The following is a 24,229-nucleotide window of genomic DNA, read 5'->3' as shown; positions in this document are numbered from 1 at the left end:
TCCTTGAAGAGTGCTTTATTAATGGACAATGTTTTCGTATGACAAAATAGAAAGCTAGCTTGTAGAATACATCCCTCCCTACATATAAACCGAAAGAAATTTTACAGATGGAAAAAGATAAGAACAGAAATTAGACAGAAAATATTCCGAAGACAATCACTCACCAAAGACAAAAATGGATCAAATCCGTGAACAAAAGAAAATACTCAAAGGTTTTTTACATCTCGGCGCCATCAAAATAGCTACAATTGTTACAAAAATAGCAATCTCCTGGGATTTGATGGCGCCATGATGTATCTGAAATAAAATCACGTGTGTAGAGATGCGCTAGCTTTCTGCTTGTACGTCACAAATACAGCAAAAAATGAAAATGATTCCATTTATTCGATACACAGCTACCGGTTTGTGGATCCCGCCGGGAATGATGTGGTCACTGTTAATTAAAATTAGATTAAACGAGGAAAGTATATCACAGTTATCGCTTTCCGCACCTTTTACTCTCTTACTTGCGATAGTATAGTGTGAATCTTCCTTATCACAACCGCATCCTAATCCTTCCAGCCGAAAACGTACACAAAATAAAACACACCAATGAAAGACAACTGGTTGGGATAGATACCGGAAGCTGTGTATCGGAATCGTTTAGAACTTCTATACTAGAAAATAGAGTCTTTTCCAGATGAATCTGCTCCTGTTAATGAGATCCAGACAGCTCTTCTGGATGAGTAAGACTCTAACATTAATGAGATGAGGATTTGGAAAGGGAACACTACAAAATAAAAACACGAACGGTGAAGACAAGGAGACACAGGAGGGACTTACGCCTGGACCACTCTGTACATTGATATGACATGTCCCAGCATCGTCCGGAAAAGTCGGGAAATCTTTGGTCGAAATGGTTGATAGAAGAGGAGCCTTCATACTGGCTAGGAACTGTTGTTGTTTCGCGACTTCGTTCTGTACACATCCTGCTGTACAACATTCCTACACTCCATAGTGAGAATTCTAGCTTAGAGAACCTATCTGTCGAGAAAAAGTAAAGATTAACACAGGACTAGAATTGAGGATAAAAGATCATTACTGACTTTGTCCGCACAGTTCTTTGGTAATTGTTGAATCTTCCACGTAATGATGAGTTTTTAGATGAGACTCTAATTCCAAAGATGATGAACAGATCTTGCTGCACACATTGCACGCGATTTTCCATCCCCATGTAGCTGGTCTCTCGGTGGTGATTGGAGGAGTGGGAGAAAGAGCAGGGTAAGTTGGAGAACTTTCATTAGTGCGTGCTGGGGATTTCCTGTTATCGGCTTCATCTTCAACTTTATTACTTTCTTGTTGTCCGGGCCTGATGTTGATCAAATTAGCTACGTTTCCGTTGCTAAGCCCGGCCGTCTGGATGACCGAAATCTCGTTCATCTTGGGAGCATTCATCCCATTGAGGTATCCGGGTGGAAAGTAAGGAAAAAACACATCCGGGCGAGAAGTAGGGAATTCTCCGGGTCTACCGGGAGACAGTGGAAGCTCCAGAGACATTCTTCGACCTCGTCGGGATGTAGGATTGTTCCACATATGTGTGCCCATATGAACTTTTAAATTGCCTTTGGTTGTGAAAGCTCTTCCGCAAACTGTGCATTTGAACGGTTTATCTCCTGTATGGGTTCGCATATGAATTTGTAAAGCGCTTCCGCTCGAAAACGGCTTGTTGCACATGTTGCAAAAATGTTTAGGAACACTCGGAGATCGTTTAGATGAAGGAGAACTTTCTGTAGGAGGATGTTTTTGAGATCCTTCAGCTGTAGATCTTTGTATTTCCGAAGGCGATAGTTCAATTGGTTTATTTGTAGTTTCTGTTGTAGTAGTAGAAGTAGTAGTCGTCGTGGTAGTAGTGAGTACAGGTAATGGAGGCGTTGGAAGTGTGGTGGAAGGAGTAGAATCGGAACTCGATGTAGAGAAAAGTTGAGATGGTAAATCGCGAATCCTGTGAGTTAACATGTGTTGCTTCATATTGCCCTTAGTGGAAAATCCACGATCGCATAGATTGCACTTGAAAGGTCTTTCTTTGGTGTGGCTACGGTAGTGAATTTCCAGAGCACTGTGACATGCGAATGTCTTGAAGCATATTTTGCATGTTGTATTCAAACGACCTGGAGTGGCAGCAAAGGGAAGACCGACCAAAGGAGGCGGTAAAAGTTTAGACATCATATCTGATACAGGAGGAGTCGTAGAACATGTAGTTTTTGGAGTTAAATCCAATGCTATTTCTCCTTCTTGTCTTATTGACGTGATTACCGATGATGAATTAGAAGGAGCTAAAATGGATGGTGATTCCGATTTAACGGCAGATCCGGGTGTTGATCGCTCATCAGAAGTCTCAGACGCAGGCCTGCTATTCACAGACGTGGGAGAATAAACCGATGAGGGGGATTTGTCCGAGCGTCCGTGAAACGATGATTCGGGTCTCATAAGTCCAACCGAAAGTCCCATTCCAAAAGATGAAAACGGTATAGGGTGTGGAATGTTGGTAGTAATGGCTTTTACCTGATTCTCAAGAGCTGCTAACGATGCCGTATATGATGATACTGCCAATTGGGAAGTAGGGCTGCTTGTACTTGGCGCCATTACCGTTATGAGTTTATCATCTCGACCAACAGGAAGATTGATTTGAGTATTTCCAGCCGTTGTCGAGGATTGTAAACTGTTTTCTGGCATAGACGTTGCTGCTCTGATAACTGTATCTGAAATTATACTTGAAACTGGTTGATCAATGGGTTTATTGGAAGATGATGTAGTAAAAGGTTGGGGAAGACGAGGAAACGAAGGAGGAAGAAGAGATAAAGATTTGATATCTTGTATAGATGCATCAGTCTTTTCTCCAGTATGCATTCGAATATGCTGTTGCAGAATAAGTGAATTCGAAAATTGTTTATGACATATCGGACACTGGTGAAGGACCCTCACAGGTGGTTTGACCCTGTGGACTCCCATGTGGGTTTTCAGATTACCCTTCGTAGTAAATGCTCTTCCACAGATCTTACACTTAAAGGGTCTTTCACCCGTGTGGGTCCGGTAATGCATTTGAAGAGCGCTTTTGCAACTCAGGACGCGATGACATATAACACATTGATTCGGATCTGTTAGTTTGTGTTCGATATTGTCTACCAATCGCTGTAGTTTTGTCGTTTCGGATGGGTTAGTAATCTCCATTAAACTTTCCCAAGAGCTGTCGTTCGTTCCAGGTTTAGGCAAAAGATTCTGATAAAATGCAGGATCCAATTCCAGAGTAGAATCTGCAGAGGCTTTATTTCCAGATCCCGAAACTGGAGCAAAGCAGAGAGGAGGAGCAACGGTGGGAGCGTAGGACACTGCATGAAAGAAAGAGCTGAAAGAAGGAGATGATGTAGTTGTTAGGGATGTTATTAATGATCCTGAAGTAGGATGTTCTCCTTCTGCATCGAGTTCTTTATCGGACATTTCACTTTGTTGATCGGAAGGAGTGTGCCGCCTCTCATCTGGATCTTCGGGATCGGTTTTCATTTCGCCTTCTCTCTCCATATCTTCTGGCGGAATCGAATCTTCACCAGAAACTTCTGTAGCGTCGGAGGAATTGGAAATATTTGGTGGCGAGATAGTCTCGATTCTTCCCGATTCCTGCTGGTATTCCCCTTGTTCCACGGGAAAATTTTCTGATTGTTGTGCAAAAGTTGTAGTTGCGGCATTTTGAGAATCACTCGGTGGTTCTAAGGGAGGATGAAGATTATCAAGATATTCAGGTATTGGATTTGAATTCATGATTATATGGGGATATTTCGATTTATGACGTTGAAAATGAACTTTAAGATTCCCTTTTGTAGTGAACCTATTTCCACAAACATTACATTTAAAAGGTCTTTCACCAGTATGTGATCGAATATGAATTTGCAATGAACTATCACTACCAAACACTTTTCCACAAAACCTACATTTATGACGAGTGGAAGGGTCATCCGATCTGACACTTCCTGATTTATTCTTGCGAAATTTTAATATTTCCGAACTATTGCCATTTATGCCATTTAAGAGAAAAGAACTGCCAGCCATAGTGTTTTGAAGCGCTTGCTCTGTGTGTCTCTGCAGCAATTCCAGTGTATTCGGCTCATTTATTGGCAGTAAGGGGGTATTGGAAGGAGAATGACCAAGTTTATCAGAACTGGAAGTTACTGGCAAGTTGGCAGTGTTTGTTAAAGTTCGAGATGGTGTGGGAGCTGATGCAGAGGTAGTTGGTGCCTGAGCTCCGGGATTAGCATCGCTGCTTTGAGGCGGTGTAAGAGCAGCTGTGCCGATCAGAGGAAGAAAAGAAGAGACAGAAACTGAAGCATCCGACGTCCCCATCAATTGAGACTGTAACTCTTGAATAACCTGTAACTGAACCATTTGTTGCTGCTGCAATGTGGAAAGTGCCGTTTGGAGAGCGACAAGCTGAGGAGCTCGAGACTTATCGTTATCTTTTATGACAAAAGTACCAAGTTGCTGATGAATGAAATTTTGAGGTAGATGGGAAGGTTGCAATGGTTCTTCTCTGGCAGCCTCAGAGGAGATATCAGGAATGTCGCCGTTTGCATCTCCGTACTTTTTCGGTAACAAAGTAAGCAAATCACCATTTGTATAGAAAGTGATGAATTTAGCTCCATCTTCGTCAGTCGTTTCCGCCAAAGGATGGGCCGATGGTTCGTCGCTGGAAAGAAGAACCGGTCTCTTGCTGGTACAACGTTGTTTGTGCTGGAGAAAAGTCACCAGTTCTGTGAATTCGGCCCTACATTTGCCACACACATGTTCATCTTCGTCAGTATCACTACTAGAATTGATTCCTACAAGAAAGAAAATAATCAAAATGAAAAAGTAGATTCATTACATTTGCGGTAAATCGAAAATTTACAGTTGAAATGATTTATAATAATTAATAACTTTAAGTAGACGGATAATGCGCATTTAATGGCATTTAACGAAGTGTTTGTTTGTGAGCTTAAAGTCATTTAAAAATGAACATTCCGAGTAAAATAATGTTTGGATATTTATTCGTAGTCCATTGAGTAGATGCCAAATAAAAGAGCAACACGCATTAAACCAATATTTGATCGAAATGATATCGGCATTATTACCAAAAAGTAAACAGAAGAGCGTTTGCCACAGACAAGTCAATTGGTTATTGACATAAAGTTGTTCCCCTTTTCTCAGAACTGCACGTGTCATCTATCAGGTAGCCTTCTATCCATGGTTCATCCTTCTACTAGGATAACAGCCATTATTTTAAAAAGTATGGGTAACTTTATTTTAAACAGAGATATTAAATCGAAATTTTTCAATTAAATTTTCAATTTTTCAAACTGAGTTTTAAGGCAAAACTCAGTTTTCATACCTTCAAATCGGCATATGAGATTATTCTTTATCGTTCAGAATTAGTCAAGCAGCACCCTCGAGATTTTATCGAAAGTTGATATTCGACTTAACGTTGAATAATTCATATCTGTATAACTTTACATGATGTCATAAATCGATAAATATCGTAAATCAATGGAAAGTAACAGAAGTAGGGAAGAGACAGGTTATATATTTGCTGTCAGTTGACAGCTTAACTGTTTGTCCCAAATGCGAAATCCCTGTCACTAACTTCCCAACCGGATTGCACTATCAATCGAAATTTTACCTGTCAGTTCTGGCCAATGGAAAGACTGGACAGGTCACTGCTACAACCACCAAACCATTTGAGAGAGAGACCTAACCTGTCTTCATTTAATGAATTAAAATCATAAGAAAATAGAAGTTTAAAAGTTCCGTTCTATTATGATGTAGAAGGAAAACACCCGCTAACATTTATCGTTTTTTGTAGATCGTAAAATTTTGATAAAAGCCCATCCGTTTTATCTGCGTTTTCGGAATTTTACAGGCCCGTCAAAAATTTCAAAACTTCGGAAACAAGATAAAAAATGCTTTATCTTAAAAACCTAAAAATTATTAATAATAAAATATTCTCAGTATTATGAGGATAATATAAAATTGTCCATCTTTCAAATCGAAAATGTATTTAAAATCTACAGCAGAGTTGAGTACAATTAAGGAAAGGTAGGGCAGACTTGATTTAAATGTGTATCTCTTCCAGGAAATCGGAAAATTTAGCTTAATAAATCGCTATTCATCCATTATCAACGCTTTTCCCAGAGTAGCAAAGCGCAGTCTGTTATTGTTATTGCTGCGGTCATTGTAGTAAATGCAAGATTACTTCCCTGTGAGCTGCATACAATCAGTTACGGAAATTATAATCGATATGGTGTAATGAATGACAACTATGAGGTCTAAATGACATTTTTGTCGCACGCCCCGAATTCGCTTTCCTGTAGAATTACAGCTCTGACAGGAATAAACGATCTGGCTAACTGTCTATTCATCTCGGAGGGTCAGTAACCGTAGAGGCGGTACTTTTGCCATTTGTTCACCTGGTTCGTCCCACTGGGCGGTGCTCCTATACCTGGCCAATGTAGATAACATTAATGATATTAGTCTAAATCCTTCCTCTAATTATCACGCCCGAAATATTGCCTTCTCTGATCTGAATCTCTAAAGAATATTCATCTTGCAATTGTTTTGTGCCTGTTAATCAAGGCCTTCGAAATAATTATTTAGAATAAACGTAATAATATATTAAAAACATGTTAAACTAAATGATTTATCAACTTTCAAATATTAATTTTAGATATTGATAAGTTTATTCCCGAGTTACATGTCCATTATTTTTAAAAGAAGTGTTTTCATCACTCACTTTTCATGAGAATTATTATTATTATTATTAACAAATAAACTGCCTTTAAACTTATTTTATAATAACCTCAATCTCGACTACAATAAAATCTTGAATATTTAATAACCAGAAAGTAAAGAGTTCTTCAATGGATTACGGAGATGAGCTTATTGTAGGAGCTACACGAAGAGTCGAATATTCTTGTTGAAAATATATATAAAAAATTTAAAATATAATATTGAGTAAGTTGCGGATAAATGTTTCTCGAGTTTTCTTCTTCTACAATTAACACTATTAATAAATAAAGCAGCTAGCTACAGGACAACATTTTATGTATTAAATCGCTATTATTAATTTATTGAGACTCTTCTGCTTTATAAATATCGAATGAAATAATTTGAATAGTTGAGATTATAAACTAAATAGACAAATGATTGTAGTTTTCAGTTGAGAAACTTTATCTTCTTATTTTCGAATAGCAAAGTTTTGTATCCTCGAATAAAGCTTACCTGGCCGAAGACCAAATCGATTTTACTTCACGTCTTTAAGTTTTATTTCACAAGAATTATTGTATTTGTACAACAGAGTAAATCCCTTTTAAATACCTTTGATAGTAATTCTACTCGAAAGGAGTTAGAAATTTGGCAAATCCTCTAACTTTACGGCTGGGATATAAAGATTTTTCCTCTCTTCTCCACTCCCTTTTCGCATATCAATAAAGGGAGAAACCCGAACTCTTCCAATTAAGTACAATTAAGATTCTCGACCGAAGTCGATTTTGCACTTTTGTTAAGAGAGGTAAAAAGCCTTATTGAATGTATAACCGCTTAAGGCATATAGTAATATATAAAGAACTGAAGTGTTTTATAGATTGGCAAAATACATTCCTCATTTAACTGCCACCAATTCATAGATAAACAGCGAATTTCATCTGCTTTATTGCTCACTTTATGATGTGTTTAATCGTAAAGACACGGAAACGTGTCTCCTGTATTACATAGCCAAGTGGGCCTTCCAATGAACACATCTCCTACCGATTAGAATGAGAATGGAAATTTTGATTTTACACTACTCGGTTCCCATCTTTCAAACTATTGTAGGAAATTACTACGGTTCGCATAGTTATTTTTTCATCTGCAATAAAATTTCTAGAAATATTTCGTTCTTTGGATAACTAATTTAAAGATAAAGTCATACAATCTCGACGAATCATCCTTCTTAAGCTTGTGCATATTAATTCGTTTATTGAAGCGACCGGTTCCTTATGTTTAAACTTGTATTTAATTTAGAGCAGCAAGCTTTCGTAAAAACTTAAAATTCCCTTCTAAAGATTCATTCGTCTGTTATTTCTGTAAAAATTTCCTATTAACATCATTAACTTTTATTATAACATAAAAATACAACGTTAGATAACTGCAAAAGTAAATCTGACTACAGACTTACAATCCAGTCTTTTATGATTCAATTTTATAAATGCAACTACAGGACCACTTTTTAGTGATTAATTTTTGCCTACTTATTTCCAACAGATTGAACTGACTACTTAAGTCAAAATCTATGATCGGTATAAGAGGCTATTCTCGCGAAATTTATATTGAGTGAATCTTCAATTCAATGTTTTCTGGTCATTTGGGCCAATAAGGTAAGTGTTGACTTGATGTATGGCCCGGTCTTTCTGTCGGATTCCGAGGGGGCACCATTTATAACTTCATTTTCCAAATGGCTGAACTTGAAAAATTGTTATGGAACCTCCATCTTTGTGAGGGAAACGAATGTCGAAATTACCTTCGACTCTCTTTCAGGAGGCAGCTCTCTATACACAGAAGTGGTGAAGTGAAGGAGTCTTTGTTGGCGAAAGCCATTACTTCGATGCAGGAGAATTGGCATGCACCACTTCTACTCTAAACATTGATTTTATCAATTCCGCATTATCCTAATATGTCACTCGAATTATTAAAAGACCAAAGACCGTTTATAACGAGAAAACTTATTGGATATAGGTTAACAATCTTCGTGTAAATAAAACTAACTCACGCTTATAACTAATGGGCTCCGAGATAATTACCGCATCGTATTATCTTTGATTTTATTTTATAAATCAGCCGGGGTCAGGTAAAATTTCATTAACCTAGTTTAATGTTATTTAACAAAATTGCAATTTAATTCAGAAGAAAATAGTTTCTTTTTATGAAATATATAGTAATTAGGATAGAAACTCTGCTATCAAATAGATTATCCTGTTGATTTTTTTATCGAAATAGACGGTGATTAAAACTACATTTGAGAAATTTCTGTTTGTTTTTAATCTACATTCATATCAAGTTCTGGAAGAAAAATTTAATCAAAGATCACACGACAGAAGAAAAATAATTAAGTTCTTTAATCTACTGAATTAAATTATATATTAAATCATTTTTAATACACTATTTACTATTCCAGAAGGTTTAAAATCTTATCGGAAATATTTATTGCAACGATAAATATTGACCTGGAGGTTAGAAGACAAATTGCACACGGTGTAGATATTCATCTCACCTCTGTAAAAGTGAAGCGACGGATGAATAAATGGTTCCATTACTGATAAAACTAATCTTAAATTTAGATAGAAAACACAGTGACAACCTCTGTGGCTAATAAACAACTTGATACTGCATACGAAACAACGTGCAGCATCAAGTTGCATCTATTACGATCAATAATCAAAAGGTCCCTGTTAATTTCGATCTCAAACATAAATTTTATAATATAAATATTAAAGCAACAATATTATTGATAACAGTAAAGTTATGGGTGGAGTATATTTATAATTTTGGATATTTCCGAATTGAAATTCCTGCGCACTTGTAATCCGTTCAAGTTGGTAAATAGCTATTAAATTGCTTGTAATCTGTAAACATGGTGTTTTTATTTCCCATTTGTACTGTATCGAATGGGAAAATGGGCGAGTTATTAGCTTAAGAAATGGTATAAATGTCAAATTTAATCGTATTTTAATTGGTTACGCAGAAGAGGAAAACCTTTGGACTTTTGGTTTCAATCTGCGGATTCAAAGCTATTAGATGTAATAGGACGAATTTTTCGTTTCTGGTTGTTTCGAGCGCATCTGGAAGTCAATAACTGTTGGTCTAGTTGCTGCGATTGTTTTAAACTTCGTCAATCTTCGACGTCACTTGCCGGACTCGAACCAATCACTTTTACTTTTTCTCCGAGTCCAGTTGGAAGATGTAATGAACAGAAAGCTATCTCCAGGTGACAGTTAGATTGAAAGCGAAGACATTCCAGCTAGTTCAAGTAAAATCGTGTATTACAGATAGGCAGACGTTAATGGGGGAGCCGGACGTACACTTTTATTGTGCTTGGACGTCACATCCCTGCAGCAATAACGCTGTAATGGCCATTCTTTCATTGGAGATCGCGTCCGTGTGACAGGTGAGGTCCCACCAAGTGGACAAGGCTCCCCCGGGATTGCAGTCGCAAAAACTCTTCCTCTGCAATGCGACTATTTACAGGCTATTTTTCGTAGTTTAGTATGGAAGTTTCCCTAATAGTCGCTCCTATAAATCTGTGTTGGTTGCGGTTGATGCCTAATGGAAGTCGGATTTGCAGACATTTCATTTATCCGGGGTAATGTTGTTTACCCCTAATGATTATCGGACGTCCAGAAAGGGAGATGATGCTAAATGCATTAAGAACTGATGAATACGCTCCTCTTAACTTACTGCCCATTTTTTATCCTATTATAGCATATCTAGCTCAACATATATCTATCTGAAATGTGTTTTCCAAATTAAATATAAATTCTCGCTTAATGCTCCACGTCTCAGCTTTAATCACGACTCGTGTTGGCCTATTAACGTTGTTCGTACTTTTAACTATTAATAATTTGTAAAATGAAGAAATCGGAGAGCTCTAAAAGCAAAATAGACTAGAATTTTGTATTTTTCGGTAAGCTACAGTAAATTTAAATTAATGGATGTTTTGCGACAAAGAATAAATGTAAAATTTATAAAAATTAGGCCATTTTCCAAATGGTCTCACAGAAAAATTGTTAATTTGTTGTACAGGCAAGCAATTTAAGTTATTTTTTTCTATGTTGAAATGTTACGGTGCTTATTTAAAGTCCTGAATTTAAAGAAAAGGTAAATAAATATATTATTATCGAGAAATTATTCAAACATTTTCGTATGGTTACTGTAATTAAATATGAAAAGCGATGCTCAAAAGGTATTTAAATACGATGATTGAAGTTCAAATAACATTATTATTTAATTTATTAAAGTTGTATATAATCGCCTTTTATTACATAATGATTTAAATTATTCGATTTATCTATCTGAACCACTTTCTAAATTTTTAGAATTAATTAAATCTAATTATTGCAAATTTAAAAAAAAATAACCGAGCAGTAGAAGAGTCTTTAATAAAAATGTTCAATCTTGAAAAGAATTTAAATCTGTCAATCAAAAATTATAGAGTATAACAAAACTTTGGTTTTCAACTTAACAATAGTTAAATGAGCCTAATTTGAATTTAAAACAAAAGTAATTTTGTACTGTTGAATTATGATCAATCCGCGTGAAAGTTTTATTTGTTAGATTTAAGTTAGTATAATAATTTATCGATTATAATTAATGATACTTTTCGCATGCTTGGTTAGATTTTTAAAAGTTTCGGTTAAATTTCAATAGCTGTTCTAGTGTTATAATATTGCACGGGGAGAAGATAGGGCCTGCGACAATGCCAGATGTTAGCCCTGAGGGCAGATGACAGTCGGAAAGCTCCATCCATTCTTGCGTAAAAACGATCCCTTACAGTTTCGATATTTGCCTTTAACATGATTGTAAGCAATCCATGGGTATAAGCATTGCTCTCTTTTTTACAAACTAAACTTTAGCACATTTAGAATTTTTTAACCAAAAAGTATTATAATAATAAAGGTGAGTATAGAGACAAAACTTAAGTAAGACTTGTTTCCATTCGTTTCTTAATAACAGCTTGTTTATCAACAATTTTTAAAGGCTTAATATTATTTGTAACATCTCCCAATTCATCACAATCACTCTTTAGAACAATACGTTCCTAATTAGGACTGTTCTGAAAATGCATACCACTTATATAAGGTCTATCTTAAGGAGAAGTGTAACATCGACTGAATTCCAGACCCTAATTTAAGGACAAGCGTGAAGAATGTTTAGAATGCGAGTAAATTGACTGTTGCGTTATATTGGGCAGCGAATGATTAATTCTGGTATCTAGGCCCATGGATAGTGCATAACAGACGATGTAAATGCGAACTCCAACCGTTGTAACAATCGTTTACATCACGAAAGTGGGGGGGGGAATTGCAAAAAAAACAGAAAGAAAAAAAATGTTAATCTCTGAGTTTTAAAATTTTTTTTCCTCCTTTAAAGAAAATAAAAATTATTTTTGCTTCTGAAAGCGGGGAATTTTGAGATGTTATAATTAAGAATGGAAGCAATCGATTGAAAGCTTAGTTAAAAGCGAATAACTTCTTCAAAAATCGAGAACCTTCCTCAAACCAGGATAAAAATAGACAATGAAGATCAGAGTTGCCATTAAAAATTCAAGAGCGGAGCTCCCCGCGGACCACCCTTCAGGAAACGTGGCATCTATAAAACGGAGGGTAGCGGACGGACCCGAGTATCGAATAGAGGTCTTGCTGACCTCTGTCTGGCTCAACGGCACTGCTGTTTGATTTTATTAACTAGAATTATAGAAGGTACAAGCCATGAAATCAAATTTTCAACGAAGACCAGCTGGAGAAGCTGCGCTTTTGATGATTGTGTCATTCAAAACTTCACCAAATCCGCTGCTCCGTAAATGCTCAAAATTAATAACGTTTCCTGTAATTCGATAAAGTTTATTTCGGTAGGTACAACGAGATCCCTTCTTAATTTTATTCATTTCTCTAACATCTCCCGTAATTCTCCTTCCGAATCAATATGCCTTCTAAGTGACTCAACTCCTCACGTAATATATAAAGTATCATTTACTTCGGATTCACCTTCCGGTAACAATGCAGAAAAGATAGGAAAATCGTCTCTTTTATTCTAGTAAACCGACCCCTGATCTTCTCTATCCCCAATAATAGGGAGCTAAGTGTGCAGTGGGTAAACAGAAGGATTAACCCCATCCAAGCTGGAGAAATATTACGTGTTGTAGCAAATGTCACAAGCAGATGGTGTTTTTCTACCAGTTTCCCTTACTTGCCGAAAGATTGAGTACAAGTTGTTCTTTTATAAAAAGCTGTTTTGATTTTTTTTCTTCCTTCAAAAAGTCAAATCATAAATGAAATACTGAAACTGTATTTAATCTAACGCGATTAAAATCGATTAATCATATAAATTAGCTTAATAGATGAGCCTAATATTTGAAAAGATCCGTCGATTCATTATATTGTTAACATATCTGTTCTTAATGTTTAATATAAAAAAAAAGAATATTTTAGGAGAAGAATTGTAAGGCGGCCCTCCCCTTCTGTGTTTTCTTAAAGTAAAGCAAAGCAATAGGTAGTAGTATTCGAAACTTTTCGATTTACAGCCGGATCCAAAAGTGAAAAGTCCAAAATACATCTAAGTACTTTGTGTCGTACAACCAAAAAGTTTTTCCGGGATAGTAAGCATTCGTGTAGTCAGTCGATGCTTGACTTTTAATATGGCACCCGTGGGACTTGGAACCAAGTGATTTGTGGGCCAACCGCTCGCTTCTTCTTTGGGAGCCAAAAAGCGTTTTATTCGAAAACAAAAACTCACCTACATCTTCGGTACTAAACTAGACTTTGTCTTAAAGAAATCTACCTTTTGTTTTTTTTTATCTAGTTAAAAAGAGTATGATAGAACAAGGTGAAATTCTAATCAAATATTTATTTATTCTCTTTCGTTTTCAGAAATTGTTCGTTATTAGTGCTAAATAAGACGATGATAAATTGCCTGAAATAAATTCGGAAATTCGTATTTTTACAAATGTATCGGAAAGAATCGAGTGATTTCACTTGATATGAGAAGAAGATTTACGGAAATTTCTGAATAGGCCACTAAATTTTGCAAAGGGAAGGTTGTGGAAGGAGATTGATGACGTTTAGCCACGCGCGTTTAGTTTGGGCGGATCCGATACCTATTAAGAGAATGTTGCAAAACATACTCGTGAAGTTTTTATTCGAGAATTGAAGCAGGTGTCAAAAGGACGTCAAACCACCATTTATCTGTGTGTCTAATGGTGCCATTCGACCTTGGATCGCCTTTCATTGACGGGGATTAAAAGCCCGATAAAGCAATATCTCAAATGAAAGAAAAGAACATTTCTTGTAACCTAATCATGTCGTAATTCGATTGAATTCTGTTTCAAAGATAAAGTATTTTTATGAACCCGAAACATTTTCAAAATTTGTCTCTTTTTCAGACAATAAAAGCTTCTTTTTGGAAAGCTTCTTCTATTGTTTTGACGACATTCTTGCTTTTCTTTTTGGACAGAAAGACAAAAACAAAGAATTTGTTTTGTTTGGATAATTTTGGATATCTACTTCGCTACTATTCTGGGAGATTCATAAAAAAAATGTAGATACTTAGAAAATGATTTACGTTCTGCTTATTGCCCATCCATCGCCTTTATCTTTTCAATAAATTTTTTTGACTGTTACGTAATTATAAATTAAGGTTTATAACAAAATTAAATCAATTATAAATTGAATTTTGACGCCGCTTTAAAATTTGTGTTTATAAGTTAGTCCTACGTTGTTTATACTTTTATAAAAATGCTCTAGTATAATGCGGTTTTTATATAATTGTAAAAGGTTGCTTAATGTATAGATGCTATAAATATTAAAGAATAATTAGCACTCGTGTAAGACGAACAGTTTTATATGCAGCAGTAGTAGTATCATCGATAATTTTCCTGAACGGAAATTAAGTATTTCTCTGCATCTAGAATAAAAAGAGAAGACAAGTATTACAAGTGGCTAATTAAAAAGATGAATTGTCAGACATACCAAATTAGATATTCGGTGACACGAAGTTACTATTATCCTTGCATTTTCGGTATTCGTTGTCACTTTAATTCGCTAAAAGATGGAAAATTTATCTTTCTGTTCAACACCTCCATAAAATTCGTTCGGCACTATTTTCGTGGGAAAAAAAATCATTGTGGATTCTGTGAAATGGAGATTTTCATTCCTTAAATGTTTTATCCTAAACCTAATTTTCACGGTTTTCAAATGGCCATTAAAAAACACTTTTACTATTAATAATCTGTTATAATTTAACCTTCGTAGACTTATTCTAGAATACTTGGTACATTTGGCTTCAAAATCAGTTCTTAGTCGAGGATTTTTGTGCGTGCCTGAAAAAAGCAATAAATAACTCGACTTTCAGATAACAACGTATAGTTCTGAATCAAGTTAACTCAAGAATAAAATAAATAATTTTGTATTAGGATATTGATAAGCCATTAAGGAAGACTATTGCCGTTTATAAAATATTGAAGCAGATGGTTGAGAAATTTGCAGCTGCTTATTATTCGCCAAATAAATCAAATTTTGTAGGTCAAATTTCCGGATATTTTAATTAAATTTATGATTTTTTTTATAATGAACACGATTTTAAATAATACAAAAGAGCCTTATCATAACATTTCTATCTTTTTTTTCTTTACTTTAGAACTTTATTAAATAATCAACTTGAATAATTTCGAGCCCTTTAAAATAAAATATAAAACTTCACAATTCGGTTAATTTAGTTTTACATCGTTTAAAATTTTTTGATTGATTAGAAAATGGAATAAAGCAGACTAAACAGATCAAGTAGAGATTTACGATCAAATTAGTCACGCAGAATAAATTTCAGCTTCCGAGAAGTTTTCTTTCATTCGTCTTCAGGATAATTTGTATGTTAGAAGTGTTAATATAAATTTGCAATAGAGTGATGGAAACAAAATGGCGAAGGAACCACCCACAGTAGAGAGGGTCTATTTCCAGCTGGCGACCCCAGCTGGGCCACGAAAGCTTTACGACTGAGATGGGGAAAGTTGTACAAACACATCCTATAGGGTGGGTTTTCTTAGAATTAGATGTAGGGAAGATACTAATTTCTGTCAGTATGTCATCTCTTAATTTTAAAATTTCTGTTACGCTGAATTTTCTGCAATTTAGAAATCTCAGAAGAGCATCGAGAAGAGTTAGTCTTTACAAGTCCTCGTTCGCAATTTGGGGATGCCAAAAAGAAAATGACGTAGCTCGAATCGGAGGAATCTGATATTGAAGAAAATGTATGATTAATTAAGAGAATCCTCTAGTTAATCTTTTTCGTTTTATTGCTGCGTTAAAAGAATCAGTGTTTCTCTGTGAGGTGGGACAAAACGCTTGGGGTAATAAGGAAAGTATTTACAGCTTTACCTGTTGAACTGTAAATGGTACTATGCTTCTCTTAAGCGTAAAGCCATCTTTACGAGACGAAAACCGGTTACAGAAATGTTTCCAGACGAAGAATAAAATGTCCTTGTCGGACATAATGAGAAAATGTTTAAAATTTGATTTACATGGTCGAAATTGCTACGCACTTAATGTTTGCCTATGGCAAAGCTACGGACCTAGGCCTTGTAGTCATCTTTCATTTTCACTTTTCCTCTTCCTCTATCGACGTGTTATTACTACTAAGGGAAAAAAAAACGATAGGAATTATATTTACGTTACAGATTTGCCCCCATATACTTTTCCAGTTACAAGAGATATAATTAGCTAATTGTAGGTTTAAATGAAAATTAAATTTCCTCTATAAAATTAATTAAAATTATAGCCTACAACATAAAAATTTGATTACTGCTCGGCATGATCGGTTAGGTTTTTTGGTCTTTGTATATTCTATTTATAGTTGAGTAGTCAATACGGATTTATTTTTCAAAATGATGAAGATGGAGAAAGAATGCTACGAATTCGTCTCGATTAGCGTGGAGCTTTATGACAGTCTATTAGAGTTGCGATTTCAGCTATGCATCTATTTTTAGAAACAGTTATCTTCCCGAAAGTCAACACCATCTGGAAGTGGAAGATACAGCGACGTTGTCCGCAGAAATGTCGTTATAAAAACATTTGGGGAAGGCCATTAGGAGCATTGTTTGTCTGAAGAATAAGCTAAACATGTCTGCCCAGATGGCAACTAATTGTTTCCTCCTGACTTGTTCTGCTGTAGTTTCACTACATCGGGATTAATTGGCTTCTAAAGTGTTATTATAGCTAGAGAGATTGATTAATTACTACTCCTTTAAACTAGGACGAAAGAATTCAAAAATAGTAAGCAGAACTATTCGAGAACAATAAAGGATGGGTGTGCTTTATGACGAATAGACGAAATCTCTATCCGTTATGTGTCCTGCATTTCGCTTTAGTAGGCTATTGTTATTTATTCTAATATAATTTACTCATTGAAAATTTTCAAAGTTTGAACTGCAAAATGCTCAAATTGAAAATATATTTAACAGCAGAAACAGAATTTTTAAAATATTTTAACTGTTGTTTAATCTTAAATTATATTAAGTAATTTTTTTTAGTATTCAACACGCAATAAGTTCATTTTGTATCTAATTAACAAACATGAATAATAATAATAATTTTTGTACAAGCGAATTTTGATTGTGTCTGAATTTTATTAACTGAAATTGTTGTTACCATATCTTTTCATTTTTCAATTTAAGTAAGGCATAAAAAAAGTGGTTGGTGTTACGTAAAAAAGTTCGAAGGAGCAAATTAAACGGGAGAGGCCTCGCCGACAAAATTGCACTTACCACTTAAGAACAGGTGACGCTATCATTATCATAACAACAGTAATTTTGCCATAATGATTCAGTTAAGACATTTCCGGGAGAACTAACCCACCTGTTCAATTCACCCTTTGACCCACAACAAGAGAATCAGTCAGATGGACTTCCCCGGGCCTTTTTTTTTTACCTAGTCGCTTACTCCGATAAGTTGTGCCCACAGGACTCGGTAGGCACACTCTTCTACTTTACTTTCTCCTTCTACAACCTATGCAGTCCTGCTCTCATTCGGTGAAAGGCGAAGAAGAAATAGTAAAAAAATGCCCACTTACAGTGTTCACTGACTGGAAAACGGATGTAATCTTAGTATTCCCCCCTGGGGCGACTATACTTAACACCCAGTAGAGGTGGGTCCAAGTACAGTAGAAGCAGAGGTGCATAGGCTGTCTGCCTCGGCAGATCTGCAAAGTCTATCTTTAATTCTCTTCCTGTCTTTTCTACAAATCTGGGCTCCGTGGAGATCATTCCCGCTGGTTGGGCCCCCCGCGAGGACCGGGCTGCCTAAAATGTCTCCGGCTCTGCTCCTGCACCGAAGTATTTATTAGCTACGCCAACTGACCCGATGGCTCCTTTTTTTGAAGGTTTTAGCCAATTTCGATTCGACCTTATAAACAAATCCTTCCGAAGAAGATTCCATGAAACTTTCCCAAGTGGTCCCGCAGTTTTGATGTCTAAAGCCGGAAGCTTTAGATGGCTACTGGGGTCGTCTTCTCCACAGGCCTTCATTCGATTTATAAATATCATTTCTTCTTTTATTTTTGATTTTAAGCATCCTCGCATTCTGCGTGTTCGTTAAATTACTGCTAATTGAATAATATCCTCCACTTTTACCCATATTTAGAAAGATGTAGATCAAGTAACACTTTTTTTTCCGATAGAGTTTTAAGAATAAGTCAATTGGTTAATTTTTTACATTCTACACTAAACGACGAATCAAATGCTCTGTAATAGATAACAAACTTAGACGTTCTCGTTTTCTTTTATTGCTGCGCTTTTCTTTTTCCATTAAGAAAAGCGTAATTGGACAATCGAATTATTCGATTTAATTAGAAGATACCGATCATCTCAAAATTTAACGTAAAATTCGATTATTGTCTTTACTAAATTTTCCTAAAATATCCGGAAGGCTTCGGAATTCTTGTTAGGAGTCGACGAAAGAATGAATGGAAAAAAGAAGGAGCTTGCAGTATTTATTTTACGTGATAAAACAGATGATTGATATTATTATTATCGAAATTTTAATTGTACACGAAAAGAATGCAGAAATGCGCCTCTATGAAGATAAACAGCGCTGTAATTATTTTAACAACATATTGATTCTCTTCCGAATGCAACTGCGTTGACAACGAACAACGCGACCCTCGGTCACGTGACTAGGGATTACTGTCACGTGGAGTTGACAGATTGTCATCGTAAACGCGACTGGTGCGCAAAATGCGTCACGGTACGCATTAGCGGCTTTTTGCTATTCCTCCCAATAATTTTGGCCACCCAAAATAACTTTTTATTATAAACCGTTTTCCCACTTCAAACTGTTTACTAGAAAGCGATCAAAGTAGAAGAGGCCCCCTAACAGGGCTCGTAGCACCTGCCCTGAAGTGAAAGACAGGGATCCTGCCTGGACCATAAACCAGAATGTGTAATCTCGTGGCCAGCATGTTTTCCCTGAAGGGTCACGGCTAGGGTCAGGGACTGGACTCACGGACGGGAAAATATTAGAGTGCCGCTCGCTAACGATTTTTATCCTCGACTCTCTAAATTATAGCTTTGTGGATCCTTCATTAGTTGTTTATTTTTCAATTGCCTTTCTGCTCTGGTTGCTTAAGTTCGAGTGCATTCGAGTCAAATTTTTAAGAAAAAAAAAGATGTTTTACTTATTTTTTCTGTTTTGCTAAATGAATTTACATCGCGGACTTAAAAATCTCGGATTAAATTTGGTCACAGGAACCCCGGATATTCCCGCCGAATTTTAAATTAAAGTTTCCCGTTTACCGCAATACGGGGCTACAGTAGGAGGAAATTGGCGTCACAAAACTTCTACCTCAACCGAAATGACAGACTCGGGAGGCGGGAAATGCACGTGCCAGCTTTATGAGGCTAACACGTGACTCAGTTGGACCCCTGACCTCTGTGTACACAGGCGGGGCAAGAGAGCAAAACCTCCACTGCCTGACCTCCACTACTCTCTAACAAATAATTATCCTTCCACTCAACCTTCTTAATCCTAGATAATTGTCTATCGGTTGTCGTTGTGCAGGTAGAAGTTGTCTACTTTTGTCTTACTTTCGCTTTATAGTGTTTGCTGTTGATACCAAGCACGGCTCTTTTGTCAATCAAGATAGCAGAAAATCCTCCCATCTTAATCCCGAACTTTTCTCACTATTGGCCCTGATCTCGGAAAGGTCTAGCCTCGGTGCGGGTAATATTTTGTAACAATAATATGAATCGCTTTTTGTAAAACACGTCTAACATTAGCAACAAATTTATTTACAGAAAATTTTAGTTTTTGGCATTGATACAACACATGACAATTGCCAAGGTTTGCAGCAGCTACGATAATTCTCTTTAACTCTGGCAAATCTCGTTTGCCAGTTTTATTTCGTCAAACAAACGCTTATTCATTGTCGAATATCGCAATTCTTTTCTGACAACCGAGAATAATAGAAATATCTGCCAGCAAATCTGGGAAGAGGACCTTCTATTGTGGAACCTAACTTGTGGCGCCTTCTTTCTGTAACTAGTTGTCTCTTCGCCGAGAGACAAATCACCAACACCAAAGTGACAAAATAAGGACATACCCCAGGTACGGCATGAATATCTTAGCCTCGGGTCCTGGGATCCATCACTCCGCCACTGACAGTCAGAACACTGGGGTTAGAGGTCGCGGGTTTGACCCCCTGTCTAATGTCATGTTAGTGGACCAGCTTCCGGTACTCACGTGACCAATAGGGTTTTACTTTCAAGGATGAAGGGAGGAGGGCCGGATAATGTCTTTCCGCTATGTGTATTATTGTTATAGGCCCGATATCTGCAACAAAAATCCACGGCGCCGCGAGGAATTCGTTCCCGACTGGGATGACTATTATCGACACGCTTAATTCCACCCTGTTTATGCATTGACACCTCGACAAATCACTGAGCATATTTGAATTGGTTGTTTACTTTATATCTCGATCATAATGATTTAACGCGGGTTCAATCGATACCAAGCGATAAAATTAGCCATTTAATATCTCTTGTTATCAATTCATGACAAAAAAAGAGACACTATTTAAAGTTTTAAACACGAAACATTTTCTGAAAATAATAAGTCTTTTTAAAGTTAGGCGTTCTCTCTGAAAATAATTGAAATAAAGAACCGATCGAAGAAGCACTCTTAATTGTGTGTCTATTCATTTTTCAAAATGACGGATGTCTATAAATTTCTCTTAAGTGGCATTCAAACAGAACCGCTCTTCTTTGTCTTAGATATCATTTAAGAGATTATCAAGCTCTTTAAAAAGCCAAGAGCGATCTGCATCCTGGCAATCGATAACCTTATTTTTACCGTGAAGAATTCCTAATTTATCGCCTATCGACCCGAAAACTCATTAGCACCAATTTTCTTTTTAATCCAGAAGAATTAAATGAGGTAAAACTGGTCATCACTCCACCCGCTATTTACGGACTAGAATATGAATTCAAACATCTTGGCCACTACTCGAACCTTGGAGTTAGTGAAACTCGAAGGTCTATTAAGAACTGTTAATGAAAATCAGCAGATGTCAACTGTTCTCCTCACTTAGAGGGACGGGGTCCCCCTCCTGGGTACATTTCACCATCCCGTTACCATGGATACAGATCTCTTTATCATCTGTTTCTTCCGAAGCCAATGACTAATCGCTTCGGTTATTCGCAATGAGCTCAAAACTTCAACTTTAGTACACGCTCGCTGCGTAAAGTTTGGCCTAAAAAACGCTCAAGAAATTCCATTAAGAACATTTAAAGTACTTTCTCTAATATTTAATCCTCCGACGGCAAGAGAATAGATTACTTGAATGCGGCTATTGTTGTTTTTACATAATTGCATTGCTTTCTCGAACACTTTAATATGAGGGAAAACGGCAATATTTTAAATATTAAAACTAAATAATATAAAAGGCAAAAGGAAGAAGTAGATTCCTTTCCTTAATACTATGGAAGAAGTGGATTAGTCTACTTCTTGCCTACTGTATCTGAGGATGTGTTTTAAAAACCAGAAAGAAAAGAGCGTAGTCTAATAAGAAGTTTATATGGGTTACAGATAAATAGCGAATGATTAGAAAAAGAGTGGAAGTTGCGGGCCTTAATGAAGGTCGATCCGCCCCGAAGTGCTTTTTTGTGCGAAACTGTTAAAAGAAATGGAGAGACAGTCAAAGTTATTCTGACTTAATGCAATTCAAGCAACTCGAAAGAAACTATCTCATGTTAAATAGCGAATTTCATTAAAAGGCTTTTCTTTGCTACGTTAAACAGCCTCATCCATCACAGGACAATTATGCCTGATTGTTTCCGATTGCAAATGCTCTTCCCACAATTCATCTGGTTACCAAATGACTCTGATTCCAACGACTAACCTTCGAGTTTCGTTAAGAACTTGCGCCAAAAGTGAGGCTGCTAACAAGAACGTTTTTTGCTTCCGCTCTTCTTTATAACCCTTTTAATTGTCATCAGAATTTTTTTTCTAGGGGTAGTTGGGGTGACGACTGGTAATTCTGTTACCTGTTTGAATTGTTGCCAAGATAGCGGCGTCAACGCGAATGGAAAGCTGTCAGCTGTGGAGTGAGCAAAGTTTACTCGGCGACTTTTTGCCGTGTGTCTGTAGATGGCCCGAATATTTATTAGTAAGTACAGATAGGTCTCGATTGATAAATATGTAATTAACGAGAAGAAGAGGACTTACCGTTTTCTAGCAGAGATGCCAACTCCTGGACGTTGTCTATGTGTTGAGGTTTGGCCTGTTTTCGCCTTGACATCATTACATCGTCGCCAGCTCTGCAAATGACAAGTGCGACAAAACCACACATTTGATAGTCGTCAAGGAACTGCGCATGTCACAACTTATGATTATCAATAATGCAGCGGTGATTATCATAATCAAATTGCTCGAAAGGTTGCTATTGGAGGTAACAGTCTATTATGTTCCTCGTCAATTAAGAGGCCAGCGAGAACGTAGGATATACCTCCGACCACGGGGGTATCGACTCGAATTCTTACGTAATTTTAGATTGTGTACCAGACAACAATTTAATTTAAGTGAAGAAAAAGAAGCATCTTTGCACGTAGTCGATCAATTTTGAGTCGATCCAAACCGATAACGTGCTCGTCTGGCAACCAACTAGAAACCAATCGGTAATAAATGTGAAGAGAGTACTCACTTGTTCCAACGACATGAGTCCTCCTTTGCGCAACCATACGTGTCCTGGCAGTATCTAGCCACCATAGGTAGACTGAGGAGGGCTTGTGCTTCGTCGATGCACCACTGTCCCTGCTTCTCCGCCATTGGTCCGTTGCCGGTGTCGACTTGTTGCGCGCTCGTGACGTCAGCTCATAACGGTTACATATCTCCGGCTCGGTACGTCACATTGGACCGGCGCTTAATAGTTTCTTCACACTTTGATTTCTTCATAAAAGAAAGTGCGCAGACGTCTGGCAAGAGGTATGGTCCCCCGGAGAGTGACAAATAGCCGGGTCACGTGAAAATAAAGCTGCCTTCCCGTTCGCCGTCCAAGTATAGCCCAGAACGAAACTCTATTTCTAAGCGCGTGCCAAGACAAATATAGGGGCTCGTATCTGTTTGTAGTCAGCATATTCGCGTACAGCTACCTCTTATGATGTAGAGATGCAGTTCCACGCAATGCGACTGATTTCGGGAGCTGCCGGATGGTCTGTCTGCCAGACGAAGGCAAGTTTTATAGCCTGGGGTGGTAGGTCGCGGCAGAAGAGGCTATCGATTGTCAGTGCGTGTGGTGACACAGGTGGACTTTATGTACATTCTTGGGATTGCCTCGGCGCTGACCACTAGCAGAGGTACTTGGGACAATCTTCCGTAGGACCGCGCTAATTATAATAGAAGGTAGTGGTCTCTTGCTAAGATATTTTGGCACAAGGCCAGAACGACGAGTTACATTGTTTTGTCGGATCGAATTTCTTTTACTTCCGTAAATAAAGGGTTTAATAAATGGAGTTGTGTTCTTCATACAATTTGTTTCTATTCGTTATTAAGTTAGTACACACTCCAGAAAATTGAAAAAAGATACCGAATACATTGCACGAAACGTAAAATTCTTGTTTTTTATACATCAAAAAACAGCAGATAAAAAATTCCCGAGTTTGAATTTATAAACGTTGCGAGCTAGTAAATAAAATGGCGAAATGTAGCGAAATAATATTCCCTCCGTAAAGTACAGTTTAGAAAATAGTCTATTCTCCGAAAATGCCTCGTTTACGACCGCATATTGAGGTATAAGAGCAGATCAATCCTCTATTCGGAATGTTATTCACTTTTATGAAGGATCCGAATTTAAATTTGATAGGCGTACAGTTTATTACCGATAGATTATCTAGATCCAGTCACCTTCTAAACAAACGAATTTTTTAAAATAAACGTATCTA

General features: G+C 36.9%; 1 protein-coding gene across 1 annotated transcript; it reads right to left on the bottom strand.

The window, feature by feature from the left end:
• Positions 1 to 23,400, bottom strand: LOC136988262 (sal-like protein 1). Its single transcript, XM_067286120.1, has 3 exons — positions 22,993 to 23,400; positions 22,518 to 22,609; positions 1 to 4,847 (listed from the first exon to the last, which is right to left on the bottom strand). Exons 1-3 carry the CDS (start codon positions 23,115 to 23,117, stop codon positions 1,078 to 1,080), a joined length of 3,987 nt encoding a protein of 1,328 aa, XP_067142221.1. The 5' UTR covers positions 23,118 to 23,400; the 3' UTR covers positions 1 to 1,077.
• Positions 23,401 to 24,229: the final 829 nt, after the last annotated feature.

Source organism: Centruroides vittatus, unplaced genomic scaffold (genome assembly GCF_030686945.1).
Source record: "Centruroides vittatus isolate TY-2023 unplaced genomic scaffold, ASM3068694v2 scaffold_324, whole genome shotgun sequence".
In the NCBI taxonomy this organism is placed as follows: Eukaryota; Metazoa; Arthropoda; class Arachnida; order Scorpiones; family Buthidae; genus Centruroides; species Centruroides vittatus.
The sequence above is the reverse complement of the archived record's forward strand: the minus strand, read 5'-3'. Positions and strand labels throughout refer to the sequence as shown.